The sequence below is a fragment of the Theropithecus gelada genome, chromosome 5 (genome assembly GCF_003255815.1).
Source record: "Theropithecus gelada isolate Dixy chromosome 5, Tgel_1.0, whole genome shotgun sequence".
NCBI classification, from domain to species: Eukaryota; Metazoa; Chordata; class Mammalia; order Primates; family Cercopithecidae; genus Theropithecus; species Theropithecus gelada.
In genome coordinates, this window is record NC_037672.1 from 64,117,844 (window position 1) to 64,137,159 (window position 19,316).

General features: G+C 40.4%; 1 protein-coding gene across 1 annotated transcript in view; it reads right to left on the bottom strand.

Moving 5' to 3' along the window:
* MRPL1 (mitochondrial ribosomal protein L1) overlaps nucleotides 1–19,316 on the bottom strand; it is a 97,334-nt gene that overhangs the window by 71,939 nt on the left and 6,079 nt on the right. Inside the window, exon 2 of the mRNA XM_025386242.1 lies at nucleotides 8,902–9,013. Coding sequence (XP_025242027.1) covers nucleotides 8,902–9,013 — 112 coding nt within the window. The remainder of the gene's footprint in view (nucleotides 1–8,901; nucleotides 9,014–19,316) is intronic.

The following is a 19,316-nucleotide window of genomic DNA, read 5'->3' on the forward strand; positions in this document are numbered from 1 at the left end:
TAGATATGTGGGCAATGATAAATAACTGGTTTGTTACATAGCAAAAGCTAACACGGTGCTTACAAAATATCTAAGAAAATATATTCAACAGGTAATGGCAGATAAGAGTTTGAAGAAATTTCTCAGCATTAATTCAAATCATGCCTATACTCTTCTAACCATAAAAGTTTTAAATTAGTGTAATAGTATTCTGGAAAGATGTTCGGGTTCTGTGGTAGTCAGAATAATAATGCCTCAAAGAGACCCATATCCTAATTCCCAAATCTTGTAAATATATTACCTTACATGGCAAAAAAAGCAAAAACAAAAACAAAAAACCACGACCTTGCAGACAAGATAAGGTTAAAGACCTTGAGATGGAGAGTTATCCTAGATTATCTATGTGGGCCCAATCTAATCACATGAGTTCTTAAAAGTGAGAGTCTTTTCCCTTTCCCAACTGCATCACACAGAGATGGGAAAATGACACCAGAGAAATTCAAGCAACCAACCATTGCTTTGAAGATGAAGGATGATGAGGGCCATAAGTTAAAGAATGTGGGTGGCCTCTTGAAGCTGGGGATTGCAAGGAAATGGATTATCCCCTAAAGGCTCCAGAAAAAAAAACTGCCAACACCTTGACTTTAGCCCAGTGAGATCCATGTCAGACTGCTCACCTACTGAACTGTGAAATGAAAAACTTGTGTAGTTTTAAGACTCAAAGTTTCTGGTAATTTATTGTGGCAGAGATGGTAATTTGTTTTGGAAGAAAATGAATATGAGGTCCTATAAAATTGATGTGAAAGAAATGGATGACAATAAAACAATTTTTTTTAAAAAGACCTCAAAAACCAATTCAACGTATAATTCCATTCTCACTTTTAGTACTCAATAAATCCTTACTAACACCACTAATAATAGTACCCTCCCAGCTAATGAGCAATTCAACAGAATATTAGATAATGACAATGCTTATTTGTAATGGGGCACAGGTGTCCTTCTGGACTGATGACAAGTCTAAGCAAGTGCCCAAGTAAATGGATACAACACATCTCAATAGCTACCTTGGAAGTACTCCACAAAATCCTGAAACCTTCCAAACTGGAGAAACCATATTTTTACTTTATATTTAGCAAAGCAGCAGAGAAGCCAACAGAAGGATTTTGGAGAGCCTGTTTTAGGAATAAATTCTCCTATTTAAAATAAACAAAATGTTCTAGCTGTAGCCTCCAGGCTTACTTTACATAAATGCAGAATTCGCCACTAAATTTTCAATCATAGTTGAACCTATACATTTAATTTACAATTAATCTGATATTCCCCAAGGCTGAAATATGACTTTTTAAATTAATAAGTATTTGCAAAACTCAATGAAAGTCTGCTGCATAAAGAGACTGAGTTGGGTATATTGCAATTTATTTATACTTTGGACCTTGTTTCACAAAATATTTAAAGTGGTTGAGTGAAAATATTTGTAAACACAAAAAAAGTGTAACATAGTAACATTGATCAAATAGGACTCTCAGGAAAATGCATTCTTAAAAAAAGAACTGCAATTTAACAAATTCCTTCCACAATAATCTAACAGACCTGTTGCCTGTTTTCCATGGCCTTCCAAAATGTAGCTATCTTTATTCGTAAGAATCACATTCAGAAGAACTTTGTTATTCATGCAATTATATAAAGCTCTATCAGGAACACTTAAATACTGTGATTCTCAGAGAATACAATAAATCCTACTAGAAAGGTTTTTGGGAAGGTAGAGCACAAACACCTGGCAGTCTGAATCAAAGAGAATAGAACTTAGCTGTAGTTACCTAGGTAACTAAACCACACAGATTAAAAGAGTAATAAGAGACTGCACACAAGCAATAACTTTTTCCCTGCCTCATCTGTCTCCTAACTCCAAAAACATGAAATTCCACGGTTATGCCCATAAAATATGATTTTTTTTTTTTTTTTTTTAAGATGGAGTCTCGTTCTGTTGCCAGGCTGGAGTGCAGTGGTGCCATCTGGGCTCACTGCAACGTCCACTTCCCGGGTTCAAGCATTTCTCCTGCCTCAGCCTCCCAAGTAGCTGGGACTACAGGCACCTGCCACCACACCCAGCTCAGTTTTTCTATTTTTAGTAGAGACAGGGTTTCACCATGTTGGCCAGGATGGTCTCGAACCCCAGACCTTGTGATCTGCTCACCTCGGCCTCCCAAAGTGCTGGGCCTAAAATATGATTTTTAAAAATCAGAGATATAATAAAGTTCACTTTAAGGCCTTTGAAAATCTGTGACCCCAACAGACCCATCCAAGTCTTTCCAAGGCTGAAGAATCCTTTACATTGAGACATTAGTGGGGGGAAATTCGTACAACCTCTGTCAAACTAAAATGAACTAAACAGAACTAAAGAGAAAATGCCTAAGGCATATTAATGGAATGGAAATACTTGGAATTCTTATTTCTTAGTGTAATCAAATAAATGCACTAATATCTCTGATGCTGGTTTACTCATTACCTTTTAAACTAAATGCAGAAGTTCTGTTTCCACTTAAAATGTAAAAGCTGGAAAGACCATTAACAATGAGAAAGAGCTTGATAAAATCACAACTTTTCTTGAACCCATGACAGAGTGAGACTGAATGCAAATAACCTGAAATCCAAGCAGAGTCAGTCCCACATTCCAGTTCCCACCACAGTCTCTCTTGTGCCAGAGCACAAAAGGCAAGCAGGTAAGAAACAATCAGCTAAAATTTTAGGACTAGTGTGACAGTATAAACCTCTTGGGAGACCCAGGCATACAGGGAGTTCACACTCAATTCACAGGCCATTTTCCACATACCTCCCACCAGGTGCTCCTAGGAAAGACTGGAGCAAAGCAGAAGATTAGAAGCGCGCCCCCACCCCCACCCCCCGAGGGTTGCAGGCACACAGGAAAAGGCACAGGTAAATACGTACTGTGTCTCACGGTGGAAGGGAGAAAGATAAAAACCTACAACACTTCTACCCACTGGGAGCAGGGCAGGAAATAGTCCTGAGCCCAGTATCCTGTACCAATCCAGCTAGGGAATGGTTAAGAAACTTCCCCATAAGACATGCAACAGATTAGTCGTGCCACGAAGAGAAGGAACAGAAATGCTGAGAAAACCCCAACCCCAAGGTCCAGCTGCACTGGGCCTACTTAAGAGTAGGGCTAGATTTACTATTAAAAAAAAAAAAAAAAAAAAAAATTCCCTCCCACTACCCATCACCAGGAATAGAAGTCTACTGCTAGGGAAGGGGGCAAAAGAGTGACCCACCCCACTCCACCCCATCCCCGCCACTGAGGCACAGCTGCACAGGGAATGCAGAAAACTGAGCATGGAACAGGAACGGTTGAGAAAAACCCTCCAGCAACCCAGCCCCCAACCTAAGAACAAGGAAACTATATAAATTTGAAGCTGGTAACCATGGCAACAACAAAACCAAAACCTAGCTCAGCTTCTGACGAGATTGACACAATGCTCTGACAGATGAAGGGGCATGCCTGTTTGCAGGCGTAAATATTATTTACTTCAGTCCCTACACGACATATCTGGCATTCAGACCTCTGACATAAGCAAGAAAAAAACCCATTGTCAGGCCAGGTGCGGTGGCTAATGCCTGTAATCCCAACACTTTGGGAGGCCAAGGCAGGCGGATCACCTGAGGTCAGGAGTTCGAGACCAGCCTGGCCAACAGGGTAAAACCCCATCTCTACAAAAATTAGCTGGGCGTGGTGGTGCACGCCTGTAATCCCACTTACTCGGGAGGCTGAGGCAGGAGAATCGCTTGAACCCGGGAGGCAGACGTTGCAGTGAGCCAAGATCACACCATTGCATTCCAGCCTGGGCAAAAAGAGCAAAACTCCCCTCAAAAAAAAAAAAAAAAAAAAAAAAAAAAAAGAAAAGAAAAAGAAAAAAACCCACTGTCAAGAAAGAAACAAAACCAGACTCAACCTAGTGGCCTTTTTAAAAATCAGGATCTGTTACTGGCAAATAGAGGATATATGCTTGCACACACACAGGGGAGAGGGGAGAGCCAGAACGACAGAGGCAAGAGAAGCTAGCACATACCCCTCTACTCCATTCAGATCCTGATAAAAAACAAAATCTAGCCACGAAAAAAAAAACATTTTTTAGTATATTATAGAGTCAGTACATGAAACAATAAAGCTACAACTAAAATTATGAATACTATGATTCTCATCAAACTACTAAGTAACTTTTATTGTCAGACATGCAAAAAACCATCTGCTTATAAATTTTCATGGTTTTTTAAGAGTAGGCATGTTTCTTGTTCTATGCTTTCTAGGTTTTTGAAGAGCACATTTAAAACCATACTGGAATAGAACTTGGGGTAGACAAAATGAAACATTTCTAAGGTATAAAGGAAAACATTTAAAGATACAATAGTCTTGAAATAATTAGTATCCCTAATAAACAACTATGTTTACAGAGAAGAGAGAAAAAGACGAAGCCCAACAGAAAAAGAGGCAAAAGGCATAAGCCAGAAATACAGTAAAGAGGCTGGGCTTGGTGGCTCACACCTATAATCCCAGCACTTTGGGAGGCCAAGGCGGGCAGATCACTTGAGGTCAGGAGTTCGAGACCAGCCTGGTCAACATGGTAAAACCCCATCTCTGCTAAAACCACAAAAATTAGCAAGGTGTGGTGATGCACACCTGTAATTCCAGCTACTTGGGAGGCTGAGGCAGGAGAATCGCCTGGACCTGGGAAGTGAAGGCTGCAATGAGCCGAGATCATGCCACTGCACTCTAGCCTGGGCAACAGAGCAGACTCCATCTCAAAAAAAAAAAAAGAAAGAAATACAGTGAAGAAACACAAATGAAGATTGATGGGATCCAAGGTTGTTAGGCATGTACTCCTCACTAATTATTAAGTGGAGATGTAAACTGGTACAAGCAGTACTCCAGCAACTTAACAACAAAAAGAATCCAGGCACTATTCACACTCAAAGGAAGCCTCCTTTCTTGCTACATTTCTGTTATCTCCCTATTCATCTTATTTTCAAACCAAATCAGTTATGTTTTTATCTGTATCACTCACTTTCCTGTCTCTGCACTACCAAAATACCTTTCAACCAATTCCCCTGCAAAATTCCTTTTTTTTTTTTTAAGACAGAGTCTCAATTTGTTGCCCAGGCTGGAGGGCAGTGGCGCGATCTTGGCTCACTGCAACCTCCGCCTCCCAGGTTGAAGCGATGCTTGTGCCTCAGTCTCCTGAGTAGCCGGGACTACAGGCATGCGCCACCAAGCCCAGCTAATTTTTTGATATTTTTAGTAGAGATAGGGTTTCACCAAGCTGTCTTAAACCCCTGACCTCAAGTGGTCCACCCGCCTCGGCTTCCCAAAGTGCTGGGCCACCGCACTCTGCCCCCTGCAAAATTCTATCTTTCAAGACCTAGATCAAATACTTCTTGCCCTACTCTTTCCTATATAGAATTGACATTCCATCTGTGATCACACGGTACTTGATCCAATCCTCTAATATGACAGTTAAAACAGTCATACTAATCAGAAGTTATATCACAGACATGTTAGTTCATAACATATGAGTATCATATTTGTATATAACAATATATAGAGAAGCTTCTACATATCAATAACAACAAAAAATTAGAATAGGACATGAACAGAAAATTCACAGTAAAGAAAATATAAATGGGCCAGGTGCGGTGGCTCACGCCTGTAATCCCAACACTCTGGGAGTCCGAGGCAGGCAGATCACCTGAGGTCAGGAGTTCAAGACCAGCCTGATCAACATGGTGAAACCCCATCTCTACTAAAAACACAAAGAAAAAAATTAGCCGGGCCTTGTGGCACATGCCTGTAATCCCAGCTACTCGGGAGGCTGAGGCAGGAGAATCGCTTGAACCTGGGAGGCAGAGGTTGCGATGAGCCGAGATTGCACCACTGCACTCCAGCCTGGGTGACAAGAGCAAAACTTCGTCTCAAAAAAAAAAAAAAAAAAAAGTGGCTCTTAAACATATGAAGAGGTATACAACCTCATTAATAATAAAAGAAATATAAATATAATGATGCTATTTATTACCTATCAAATTGTCAAAGATAAAAAAATTTGACTATACTATACATGGGAAAATTGGCAGTCCAATAATACTTGCTGGTAAAAATACTGGCAAGATTTCTATGAAGGCAATTTGGTATTACCTATCAAAATTATAAATACACACATCTTTTGACCCAATGATTCTATTTCTCAGAGTTAATGCTACAGACATATTCATTATATTTGACAGGATCTATATGCATGATTATTCACTTGCATGATCACTTGTAATAGAAAAAGATTGGAAAGAAAAATGTGCATCAATAGGGGAATAGTTACATAAATTATGCACTACTACATTTCACACAATGAAATGCAGTTAAAATGACTAGACAGCTCCACATGAAACTATTTCCATGATATATTGCTAACTTAAATGCAGGAGGCCCGGGTGCGGTGGCTCACACCTGTAATCCTAGCACTTTGGGAGGCCAACGCAGGTGGATCACGAGGTCAGGAGTTTGAGACCAGCCTGGCCAACAGAGTGAAACCCCATCTCTACTAAAAGTACAAAAACTTAGCTTGGCGTGGTGGCAGGCGCCTATAATCCCAGCTACTTAGGAGGCTGAGGCAGGAGAATCGCTTGAACCCGGGAGGTGGAGGTTGCAGTCAGCCAAGATCGCACCACTGCACTCCAGCCCAGGCAACAATGTGAGAATCCGTCTAAAAAAAAAAAAAAAAAAAAAGGCAGGCAATATGCAAAACAGGGTGTATATTACACTACCATTTATGTAAAAAACAAATAATATATTCATGTACTTATATATGCACAGACCATTACAAATGGCTAAAGGATGGGGTGGGAAGACCAATTTTCATGCATACTATGCTTACCATGAATATCTTCTATCTTTTACCATGAATTATCTTTTATCTACTCAGAGTTAACTAACTCATTTTAATTAATTCATTTAAAACAAAAAGCAATTGTTTATGTTGCTGTCAGTTCACTGTGAAAATCTCAAAGACAGAGAAACAGAATGTGTGCCTTGTTCATCTTCATATCATCATTTTGCACAGTGCCAGGCCTACGGCAGATGATCAACAAAGTATGCTAAATAAGAGGCAACTGAGGCACAGTTGCCTGATATTAAATTAAGTTTACAGAAATAAGAATATATTAAGCAAAAATTTACAGTCAGCAAAAACTTTCCACCCTTTAGTTTTCATTTTGGGTATCCCATAACCTAAGGACTGTATTCTAACAAATTTCATCATAAAGTAAGATCTTTGTACATGGAACTCTATTTGCTTTGCAGACCCTATCCTCCAGAGCCAATGATTCTATTATTATATACTAATCATGAAGAGTGTGATAGTTCTAAAGTCAGAAAATTTAGGCAGAAATCCTTCCTCAAACACATTCCAGTTGTGTAACTTTCAACGTATTACTTAAGCTCTGGGCTTCCATTCCTTCATCTGTGAAACACTTACAATAGTATCTACGCTTCACAGGGTGTTGTGAAATTTAAATGAATATATGCCATGTGCTCTGTATAGTGCCTAGCACAAAGGAAGCATTCTATAAATTTTAACTATTATTATCTAGAGCTTTTTGTAAAGAAACCAGTTCCTGCTCTTGGAAATACAAAGTTGAGAGAACACATTTCATTCCTTTACATATATCTTATCTTATTTTATTTCTGAGACAGAGTCTCCTCTGTTGCCCAGACTAGAGTGCGGTAGTGTGATCTCAGCTCACTACAACCTCTGCCTCCCAGGTTCAAGTGATTCTCCTATCTCAGCCTCCCAAGTAGCAGGGATTACAGGCACACACCACTATGTGCAGCTAATTTTGTTTTTTGTTTTTTGTTTTGAGATGGAGTCTCACTCTGTCGCCCAGGCTGGAGCACAGTGGTGCGCTCTCGGCTCACTGCAACCTCTGCTGCCTAGGTTCAAGCGATTCTCCCACCTCAGCCTCCCGAGTAGCTGGGATTACAGGTGCCTGCCAACTCACCCGGCCAATTTTTGTAGTTTCAGCAGAGATAGGGTTTCACCATCTTGACCTGGCCGGTCTTGAACTCCCAACCTTGTGATCCACCCGCCTCGGCCTCCCAAAGTGCCGGGATTACAGGCGTGAGCCACAGTGCCCGTTAATTTTGTATTTTTAGTAGAGACGGGGTTTCACCATGTTGGCTAGGCTGGTCTCGAACTCCTGAGCTCAAGTGATCTGCCTGCCTTGGCCTACCAAAGTGCTGGGATTATAGATGTGAGCCACCGTGCCAAGTCAAAATAATATAAATTTATACCCAATATATATACTATGCAAATCTGAAATCTTACTATGTAATCATAGTACGGATAATCCTCTAATACATGATGTATAAAAAGTGCCTAAAAGGAAAAAATGTAATTTAAAGAACAGAAAGAAACAGACACAGAGAGAACACCTTAATTAAAATTCATTAATTGCAACAGACAGTGGGTTCTGTTCTAAAAAGGCAGTGAAAGCATACAGGAAAAAGCTTTGGTTCTGGAATAAACTCCATGGATTCAAATCCTAGCTCTAAAATTTAGTAGCTCTCTGACCTTGGGCTAGTTATATAACCTACCAGTGCCTCAATTTTCTTCTCTGTAAAATGTGCATAATAACAATAGCTTCCTCATAAGGTTGCTGTTGGGAATAAGTTAGTTATTGAACATCAGTGTTCAATAAATGTTAAGTATTATTATGTCTTATCTTTCCTTCAGGACTATAAGGTTGACAAAGCAGAAATAATAAACTTTTACGACTATATGTCCTTGTAAATCTTTATGGAACTAAACATGCTTTTTTAAAAAATTTAAATAACAAATGAAATAATAACTAAAAAAAAATACTTACTTTGCAGCAGCAGCAAAATGTCTGTTGGGCACTTGAATGTTTACAGAACAAGAACAAACTGATGTCTGATAAACCATCTTGGAAAGGCTATGCCTTTGATGATGTATCAAGGCTTGAAAGGAAAAACACATAAAATATTAACATTAAACAATCATTATATTCATAATTTTTTAATTTTAAAAATCAGTATTTTCAAAATGAAAACATTCAACATTTTGTGGTTCTTAATCCTTCTTTTAAAAGTATAATAATTGCCAGGCGCGGTGGCTCATGCCTGTAATCCCAGCACTTTAGGAGGCTGAGGCGGGTGGACCACGAGGTTAGGAGATCAAGACCATCCTTGCTAACACGGTGAAACTCCATCTCTACTAAAAATACAAATGATTAGCCGGCGTGGTGGCATGCACCTGCAGTCCCAGCTACTTGGGAGGCTGAGGCAGGAGAATCGTTTGAACCCAGGAGGCAGAGGTTGCAGTGAGCCAATATCGCGCCACTGCACTTCAGCCTGGGCGACAGAGCGATACTCCATCTCAAAAAAAAAAAAAAAAAAAAAAAGTGTAATAGAAACCACAGTTCTTAAAACTAAAAGCAGGTAAATACATCTAATATTTGAACTGTGTTATCTTTTTTTTTTTCTTTTAGAGAAAGGGTTTCATTCTGTCACCCAGGCTGGAGTACAGTGGCATGAACATAGCTCACTATAACCTTGAACTCCTGGGTTCAAGTGGGCCTCCCTCCTCAGCCTCTCAAGGCTCTGGGGTTTTCATTTATTTTTAACTTAATCAATTTCATATTCATCAGAGTATGTTAGCTCTATTATTAGCGAATATGTATATGTATCCCGAAATTTCTTAAATAATTTATTTTATTTATTCATTTTTACAATAGATAAGACATTAACACAGTTGCCCAAGTACTTCTGAAAATAAGAACAAAGTGGGGCATTTGAGCTGCAAGAAATAAGAAAAAGGTACACAGGTCTTTGAAGGTATTGGTAATGTTCTATTTTTTTTAAAGCTTAATAGCGAGTATTTAGAATTTCAAGCTATTATTCTTCTTTATATCTTACCTATTTTTTTTGCATGTGTAAATACTACAAATATGTTTTTATTTAAAGATTACAAAAGTAAAGTCCTCCTCCTATACCTGGCCCCCAGCTTCTCTCCCATGTTAGCAATACCTTATGTATCTTTTTAGAAACATTAGATACATATATTAACATATAGGTACCAATATATTTTCCTCCTCTTATAAAATGGTAGCATACTCTAATCACTACTCCATCTTGCTTTTTCACCTAAAGGTATTACAGCCTATTTTCACAAACATACACACATATATACATGAGATGTAGATGAGATTTTATGTGTGCCTTTCATAAAGGTGTGTGTACATGCATATATTTGAGAGATCATTTCATATCAGTTTATAAAGATTTTATTGCCGAGTGTGGTGGCTCATGCCTGGAATCCCAGCGCTTTGGGAGGTCAACGTGGGCAAATCTCTTGACTCCAGGAATTTGAGACCAGCCAGGGCAACATGGTAAAACCCTGTCTCTAAAAAAAAAAAAATACAAAAAATTGGGCCGGGCGTGGTGGCGCATACCTGTAATCCCAGCTCTTTGGGAGGCCAAGGCAGGCAGATCACCTGAACTCAGAGTTTGAGACCAGCCTGACCAACATGGAGAAACCCCGTCTCTACTAAAAATACAATATTAGCTGGGCGTGGTGGCTACTCAGGAGGCTGAGGCAGGAGAATTGCTTGAACCCAGGAGGCAGAGATTGCAGTGAGCTGAGATCACACTATTGCACTCCAGCCTGAGTGAAACTCTGTCTCAAAAAAAAACAAAAAAACAAAAAAAAACAAAAAATTAGCCAGGCATGGCGGTGGCACACACCTGCAGGCCCAGCTACTTGGGAGATGGAGGTGGGAGGATCACCTGAGCCCAGGAGGTTGAGGCTACAGTGAGCTGAGCTGTGGTTGCCCCACTGCATTCCAGCCTGAGGGACAGTGAAAATCTGTCTCAAAAAAAAAAAAAAAAGATTTTATCTTTTAAGGTTGCAAAGTACTCCACTGTGTGGCTATATAATTTACTTAATCAGTGACCAACCATTAGGTCATTTGTAATGTTTTACTATTACAAACAGTGCAAAGTAACTAACCTTATACAAACATCATTTTGCACAAGTATATTTATAGAATTTCTAGAGGTGAATTTGCTGACAAAGGATATAAACATTTGTAATTTTGATAAATACTGCTCATTTAGTAACAGTACTATATACATTTCCCACCAGCAATGAAAAGATCACTTGTTTCCACACACTCATGCCAATATAGTATTTTTGCATTTATTGCTATATTTGTCTGGGATGCACCATCTCCAAATCTTTCCAAGGCCTACTCCTCTTTTTCTTTTTCAGACAGGGTATTGCTCCTTCACCCAGGCTACAGTCCAGTGACATGATCACAGCTCACTGCAGCCTTGACCTCTACGGCTCAAGCAATCCTCCTGCCTCAGCCTGCTGGGTAGCCAGGACTACAGGTGTGTATCACAAGCCCAGCTAATTTTTGAGTTTTTTGTAGAGACTGGGTCCCACCCTATTGCCCAGGCTGGTCTCAAACTCCTGAGCTCAAGGGTTCCTCCAGCCTTGGCCTCCCAAAGTGCTGGGATTATAGGCATGAGCCACTATGCCCAGTCTACTCCTTTTTATATCAGCTCAAATGTCATTAAAGCTATATGCCAATTTCATCTCTAATCTTCCAAGCTGAAGTACAAGATAACCACCAAAACTGTGAATTCTGTGAACATATAGGAGTGACACCTGAAGCAGTGTAGGAGACCTATCTGCCACTGAGAATTCTTTGCAGCAAAGCCACAAAGGGCTACAATGGCTAGGAAGAAAAACTGAAACAGACTAACAGGTCCAGTTCCTGTCCTCGAGAATCTCAAATTAAGCAGGCTAGACTGTTATACAACAGTCTAAAAGATGCTCCACATTTTTGAAGAAGCCAGTTATCTTGAAAAATCATATGGTAAATGAAGAACAAGCAATTATCCATTCAAAGCTTGGCAAACACTTTCAAACAATTCTAGTTGTACTAAACAAAAACCTAACAACCTTGGAAGATCCCAAAATAATAATTCTCTTGGGGAAACAAAAAAATACCTTGAACATATCAATTGCAATCTGCTATTTTAAAAAATCAAGGACAGTCATGGTGGCTCATGTTTGTAATCCCAACACTTTGGGAGGCCGAGGCAGGAGGAACCCTTGAGCCGAGGAGCTTGAGCCCAGCCTGGGCAATAGAGTGGAACCTCGTCACTATAAAAAATTTAAAAATTAGCCAGGTGTGGTGGTACACGGTTGTCGTCCCAGCTACTCAGGAAGCTGAGGTGGGAGGATTGCTTGAGGTGGCAGGATCACCTGAGCCAGGAAAGTTGAGGCTGCAGTGAGTTCTGATCTCACTACTCCACTCCAGCCTGGGTGACAGGTACCCTGTCTCAAAAATACAAAACAGGTTGGGTGCAGTGGCTCACACCTGTAATCCCAGCACTTTGGGAGGCTGAGGCGGGTGGATCACCTGAGGTCAGGAGTTTGAGACCAGCCTGACCAAGATGATGAAACTCCGTCTCTACTAAAAATGCAAAAAAAAAATTAGCCGAGGGTGCTGGTGCATGCCTGTAATCCCAGCTACTTGAGAGGTTGAGGCACAAGAATCACCTGAACCTGGGTGGCGGAGGTTGCAGTAAGCTGCACCATTGCACTCCAGCCTGGGCAACAAGAGCAAAACTCTGTCTCAAAAAGAAAAAAAAAAAAAACCAAACAACAAAAAGCAAGCAAGCAAAACTACTACTATCAGTCACAACAACCAGAAATTACAATTTTCCACAGAAATCAAACGCTATAGACCAAAAGAAACTAAATACCACTATTTAAGCAGCACAGTTAGATCATGATATCTGTATTTTCCATCCTTTTGTAGTCGATTTGTCTAAGTGTATTATTTTATCTCCTTTATTAATACATTTCTCTTCCCCTCATTCTTAGCATATAACCTCACTTGCTACTTCAGAGAAAATGACCCTCAGAACTTCCTGAACTACTGAGCCTCTCTGATCCAGCACTCATTCTCAAAATCTCTCCCACCCCGTGGCGATGAGATAGAAACAACTCCCCCTCCTTATTCTCTTTTAATTGATAGTGAAAGGTTAGAGTTCCCTTGAGGTCAGTCCTAAACTGCCTTCTCACCTGACTCTATAATCCTCACTCTCCCTAGGGAATTGTATCTATCTATTCTTGCCTTTCTGGTACAACCATCACAGTCCAGGCCACCAACACCTACCATTTGGATTACTGCAACAGTCTCTAAACTGTTCTGTCTTCTACATTTGGCCCTCTCCATTTCTTTTCCACCTATTAGTAAGAGGGATCATTTTAAAATGAAAATTTCATCATGTCCTTAAAACAATTGGATGGCTTCACTTGGCTCTTTGAACAAAGGAAATTGTTTTTGTTTTTGTTTTTGTTTTTTATTATACTTTAAGTTCTAGGGTACATGTGCACAACGTGCAGGTTTGTTACATATGTACACATGTGCCATGTTGGTGTGCTGCACCCATTAACTCGTCATTTACATTAGGTATATCTCCTAATGCTATCCCTCCCCCTCCCGCTCCCCTCTCCCCACAATAGGACCCGGTGTGTGATGTTCCCCTTCCTGTGTCCAAGTGATCTCACTGTTCAATTCCCACCTATGAGTGAGAACTTGCAGTATTTGGTTTTCTGTTCTTGCGATAGTTGGCTGAGAATGATGGTTTCCAGCTGCATCCATGTCCCTACAAAGGACACAAACTCATCTTTTTTTATGGCTGCATAGTATTCCATGGTGTATATGTGCCACATTTTCTTAATCCAGTCTGTCACTGATGGACATTTGGGTTGATTCCAAGTCTTTGTTATTGTGAATAGTGCCACAATAAACATACGTGTGCATGTGTCTTTATTTTTTTTATTTTTATTTATTTATTTTTTTTGAGACGGAGTCTCGCTCTGTCGCCCAGGCTGGAGTGCAGTGGTGCAATCTTGGCTCACTGCAAGCTCCACCTCCCGGGTTCATGCCATTCTCCTGCCTCAGCCTCCCGTGTAGCTGGGACTACAGGCGCCCGCCACCGCACCCGGCTAATTTTCTGTGTTAGCCAGGATGGTCTCGATTTCCTGACCTCATGATCCACCCGTCTCGGCCTCCCAAAGTGCTGGGATTACAGGCATGAGTCACTGCGCCTGGCGCACGTGTCTTTATAGCAGCATGACTTATAATCCTTTGGGTATATCCCCAGTAATGGGATGGCTGGGTCAAATGGTATTTCTAGTTTTAGATCCTTGAGGAATCGCCACACTGTTTTCCACAATGGTTGAACTAGTTTACAGTCCCACCAACAGTGTACAAGTGTTCCTATTTCTCCACATTCTCTCCAGCATCTGTTGTTTCTGGATTTTTTAATGATTCCCATTCTAACTGTTGTGAGATGGTATCTCATTTACCAAGGTACTCCATGAGCTACTACTAAACCATCTAGTGAGCATCCTCTAGCATCACTCTTCCTCATGTTCACCACGCTTCAAATACACTCATCTTCTTTCAGTTACTTGACCCTGTTCTTTACCACCTAAAAATTTTCATAATCTTCCATCTATGACATTTTCTCCTACTGCTTTCCACTCCACTAGTTCACAGTAAAACAGTCATCTTTCAGGGACTCTACTTAACATTATTTCTTCAGAAGAGTCTCCCCTGAATAGATTAGGTCTCTCTTATATACATTTGTATAGCATCTTATACTTTTCCTTCAAAGCACTTAGGACAATTTTAACTAAAGAAATAATTATCCAGGTCGGGCATGGTGGCTCATGCCTGTAATCCCAGCACTTTAGGAGGTTGAGGAGGGTGGATCACAAGATCAGGAGTTCAAGACCAGCCTGCCAACATGGTGAAACCCTGTCTCTACTAAAAATACAAAAAAAAATTAGCCGGGTGTGGTGGCATGCTCCTGTAATCCCAGCTACTAGGGAGGCTGAGGCAGGATAACTGCTTGAACCCCAGAGACAGAGGTTGCAGCGAGCCAGGATTGCGCCACTGCACTCCAGCCTACGCAACAGAGCAAGACTCCATCTCCGGAAAAAAACAAAACACACACACACAAGTCAGCTGGGCATGGTGACATGTGCCTGTAGTCCCAGCTACTCAGGAGGCTGAAGCAGGAAAATTACTTGAACCTGGGAAGTGGAGGTTGCAGTGGGCCAAGATCGTGCCATTGCACTCCAGCCTGGGCAACACCATGAGACTCCATCTCAAAAAGGAAAAAAAAAAAACACAAAGAAATAACTATCCAAGGCTGGTGTTGTGGCTCACGCCTGTAATCCCAATACTTTGGGAAGCCAAGGTGGGTGGATCGCTCACGTCTATAATGCCAGCACTTCAGGAGACTGAGGTGGGAGGATAATTTGAGCCCAGGAGTTCAAGACCAGCCTGGGCAACATAATGAGACCCCGTCTCAAAAAAAGAAAAGAAAAGAAAAGAAAAGAAAAGAAAAGAAAAGAAAAGAAAAGAAAAGAAAAGAAAAGAAAAGAAAAGAAAAGAATTATCCAATTCCTGCTCCTCGATAGATGGTAAGCATCATGGGCAAGAAACGCATATAGCCTGTTCAGCACTGTATACCTAGTACCTAGCACAGTGTTTGTAAAGTGAAGACTCTAAATAAACATTCGTTGACTGAAGGAAATTTGAACAAATGAGAGCAAAAATTGGACTCAAATATTATGCATTACAGTACATGAAAGGGGTCATTTTTCTGATGATCCATTTATTCATTCATTCATTCAACAAATATGCCAATGAAACATATGCTAGCACTGCTTGAAGCATTTAGGATACATCAGTAATAAAACATAAAAATCCCTATCCTCATAGGGCTTATGTCTAGAGGGGGAATACCAATAAAAATAATTGGGGGATGGAGGCACTGCAGGATAAAAGGGATTGTATCGGAGAAAGTGGTTTGCAATTTTAAGTATAGTGGTTAAGACAAGCCTCATTAAAAGGGTGACATTTGAAGCATGGTGGCTCATGCCTGTAATCCCAGCACTTTGGGAGGCTTAGGTGGGAGGATCACGAGGTCAGGAGTTCGAGACCAGCCTGGTCAACATGTTGAAACCCCGTCTGTACTAAAAATACAAAAAGTAGCTGGCCGTTGTGATAGGCACCTGTAATCCCAGCTATTCAGGAGGCTGAGGCAGAAGAATCGTCTGAATCTGGGAGGCGGAGGCTGCAGTGAGCCGAGATCGCGCCATTGCACTCCAGCCTGGGCAACAAGAGCGAAACTCCATCTCAAAAAAAAAAAAAAGAGTGACATTTCAGCAAAGACTTGAAAGATATGGGAAAGTTAGCCACTCAAACACCAAGAAAAGTGTTCTAGGGCAAAGATCCTAAGGCAGGAGTGTTGTTAATGTGTTTAAGAAACCAGAAGGCCAGTTGGTTACAGCAGAGTAAGTATGAGGGAGGATAGTTGGAGAAGAGGTCAGAGAGGTCAGCTGGGTGAGGTAGGGGTAGGAGAAGGCAGGCACAAGGTAATATGGAAGACTTGTACACCAGTGCTACTCAACAGAAGAATAACGTAAACTACATGTACAATTTTAAATTTTCTAATAAGTACAATATATAAGGTAAAAAGACACAGTAAGTTAATAATATATTTTATTACCACTAATACCCCAAAGTATTATTAAATTATCAATGTAAAAAAATTGGGCTGGGCACGGCAGCTCGTGCCTGTAATCTCAGCACTATGGGATGCCGAGGCGGGCGGATCACCCGAGGTCGGGAGCTCAACACCAGCCTAGTCAACAGGGCAAAACCTCGTCTCTACTGAAAATACAAAAATTAGCAGGACACAGTGGCATGTGCCTGTAATCCCAGCTCCTCAGGAGGCTGAGACTACATAATCACTTGAACCCGGGAAGCACAGATTACAGTGAGCCGAGATCATGCCACTGCACTCCAGCCTGGACAACAGAGCAAGACTCTGTCTCGGGGGAAAAAAAAAAAAAGAAAAAAATTACTGAGGTGTTTTACACGGGTTTTTTTTTTTTTAATGCTAAGCCCTCAAAATCTAATGTATATTTGACAAATTCAATTCAGATTAGCCACATTTGAATTGCTCAATCAATAGTGGCTAACAAAAAGAACAGCACAACTGTAGGCCATTCTAAGGGCTTTGGATTTAGAAAAATGGAAAGGCTTTGCAGAGTTCTGAGCACAGGAGTAACATGACTGAGGTCCTTAAAGGACAAATTTCACTACTTATTGAGAGTAGACTGTAGAGAAATCCAAAGTGAGAGATGGTAGCAGGTTTGGAAAAACGTAGCCACAGTGGGGGCAGTGAGAAGTCAGAGTCTGAATTTATTTTAAGCGTAAAGCCAACAGGATTTGGCAACTATTTAATGTAAAGTGTGAGATACAGAGAGGAGTCAGCCAGGTGCAGTGGCTCAGAGCCTGTAATGCCAGCACTTCAGGACACTGAACTGGGAGGATCACTTGAGCCCAAGAGCTCAAGAGCAGCCTGGGTAACATAGTGAGATCTCATCTCTACCCAAAAAAAAAAAAAAAAAATTGGCTGGTCATAGTGGGCCCCAGAGGTCAAGGCTGCAGTGAGCTGTGACCGGGCCCCCGCACCTCGGCCACAACAAAAAAACGTGGTCTCTCTCAAAAAAAAAAAAAAAAAAAGAGTCAAGGATATTCTGAGGTTTTGGCCTGGACAAATGAAGCATAGAACTGCCTTCAAACGAGAAGAAAAAAGACTGCAGGCTATGACAATGAGTTTGATTTTAAACAACTGCAAGGTGCTGATATGCTATCAAAGTGGAGATGTAGAATACTCAGATGAGTATAAGAATCTAAAGTTCAGAAGAGTGATCCCAACTGTAGATATAAATCTGATAACCATTAAGATTATAGATAATAATCGGCTGGGCACGGTGGCTCATGCCTGTAATCCCACCACTTTGGGAGGCAGAGGTGAGTGGATCACTTGAGGTCAGGAGTTCAAGACCAGCCCGGTCAACATGGTGAAACCTCACCTCTACTAAAAATACAAAAATTAGCTGGGCGTGGTGGCTAATTAGCCAGGCGGGGTGGTTCAAAAAAAAAAAAAAAAAGATATAGACAATAATTGATCATCCATTTCTCCAACAGCCAGGAAGAATGCTGGTATTAAGGCTGATACCTAAGAAGAACAGTAGCTACTGTGGCTTCCAGTGCTTTAACGAACCTCAGATGCGTGGCCTTCTGGCAAAGCATTTGCAATTTCATATTTTTGAAGCATTGATTGTATCCATGGGGGTTTTAGCTATGTTTGCTGTGTCTGAGCCAAGAAAGAAGGTATACGTAGATTTCTACAGAAATGATGATTCTATAAAAGATTTTGAGGAGATAAGGAAAGCTGGTATATTTCAGAGCACAAAATGATTTTGCAATATAAAGAATTTCTTTGGGTTGAATTACCTAGAAGTTTGTCACTGACCTGTGTTCTTGAACTATGAAATGTGAATATGTGGGCTAGACAGTTTTTCTTGATAAGTAAACAATTAAAAAAATAAAAAAGATAGACAATAATCAAAGCCACAAAATTTGGATGAGCTAACAAAGGAGTGAATTTAGATACAGAAGAGATGAGAATGAAGGAGGGAACCCTGGCTTCCAGAACACTCCAAGTAAAGAGACTGGGGAGAGGAAGAGGAACCAGCCAAGTAATGTGAGAAAAAAATGACACAAGAAATAGGAAGAAATTTAACAGAGAGATACCCTAGAAGCCAAGAAAAGAAAACGTGACAAGAAAATTATAATATTCAGGTATTTTTGGTTTCTTTGGATTTGTCTAACATAACGATTTCTGTCATATATGAAGATAATGCCTTTAACCTCCTTTCAGAAATAATATACATTTTGGTTTGCTCACATAGTAGACATCAGGGTCTGTTATCTCTTGTCACCCTTAATTTTTGAGCAATAACTCTCTTGACACAGTTTTCCTGCAAAGAAACTCAAAAAAAAAAAAAAAAACACCCCGTGATGCAGTGTTAAATGTATATATATATATCACTGACCTAGCATTGCAAGCTTCAGTACTTCCTCTGCCATTTACCAGTTATATGAACTTGGCCATATATCTAATAAGATCAGTTTCTTCCTCTGTAAAATGGGGGTAATGCTGGCTACTGCTTCTAACTAAAGACCTACCTAAATTAATATATATATTAATCACCGGACTTCATATATATATGAATACATATATCATATATATATGATATCACTGGATTTCAAAAACACAAAATGAAAACAAAAAGCATTGCACAGGC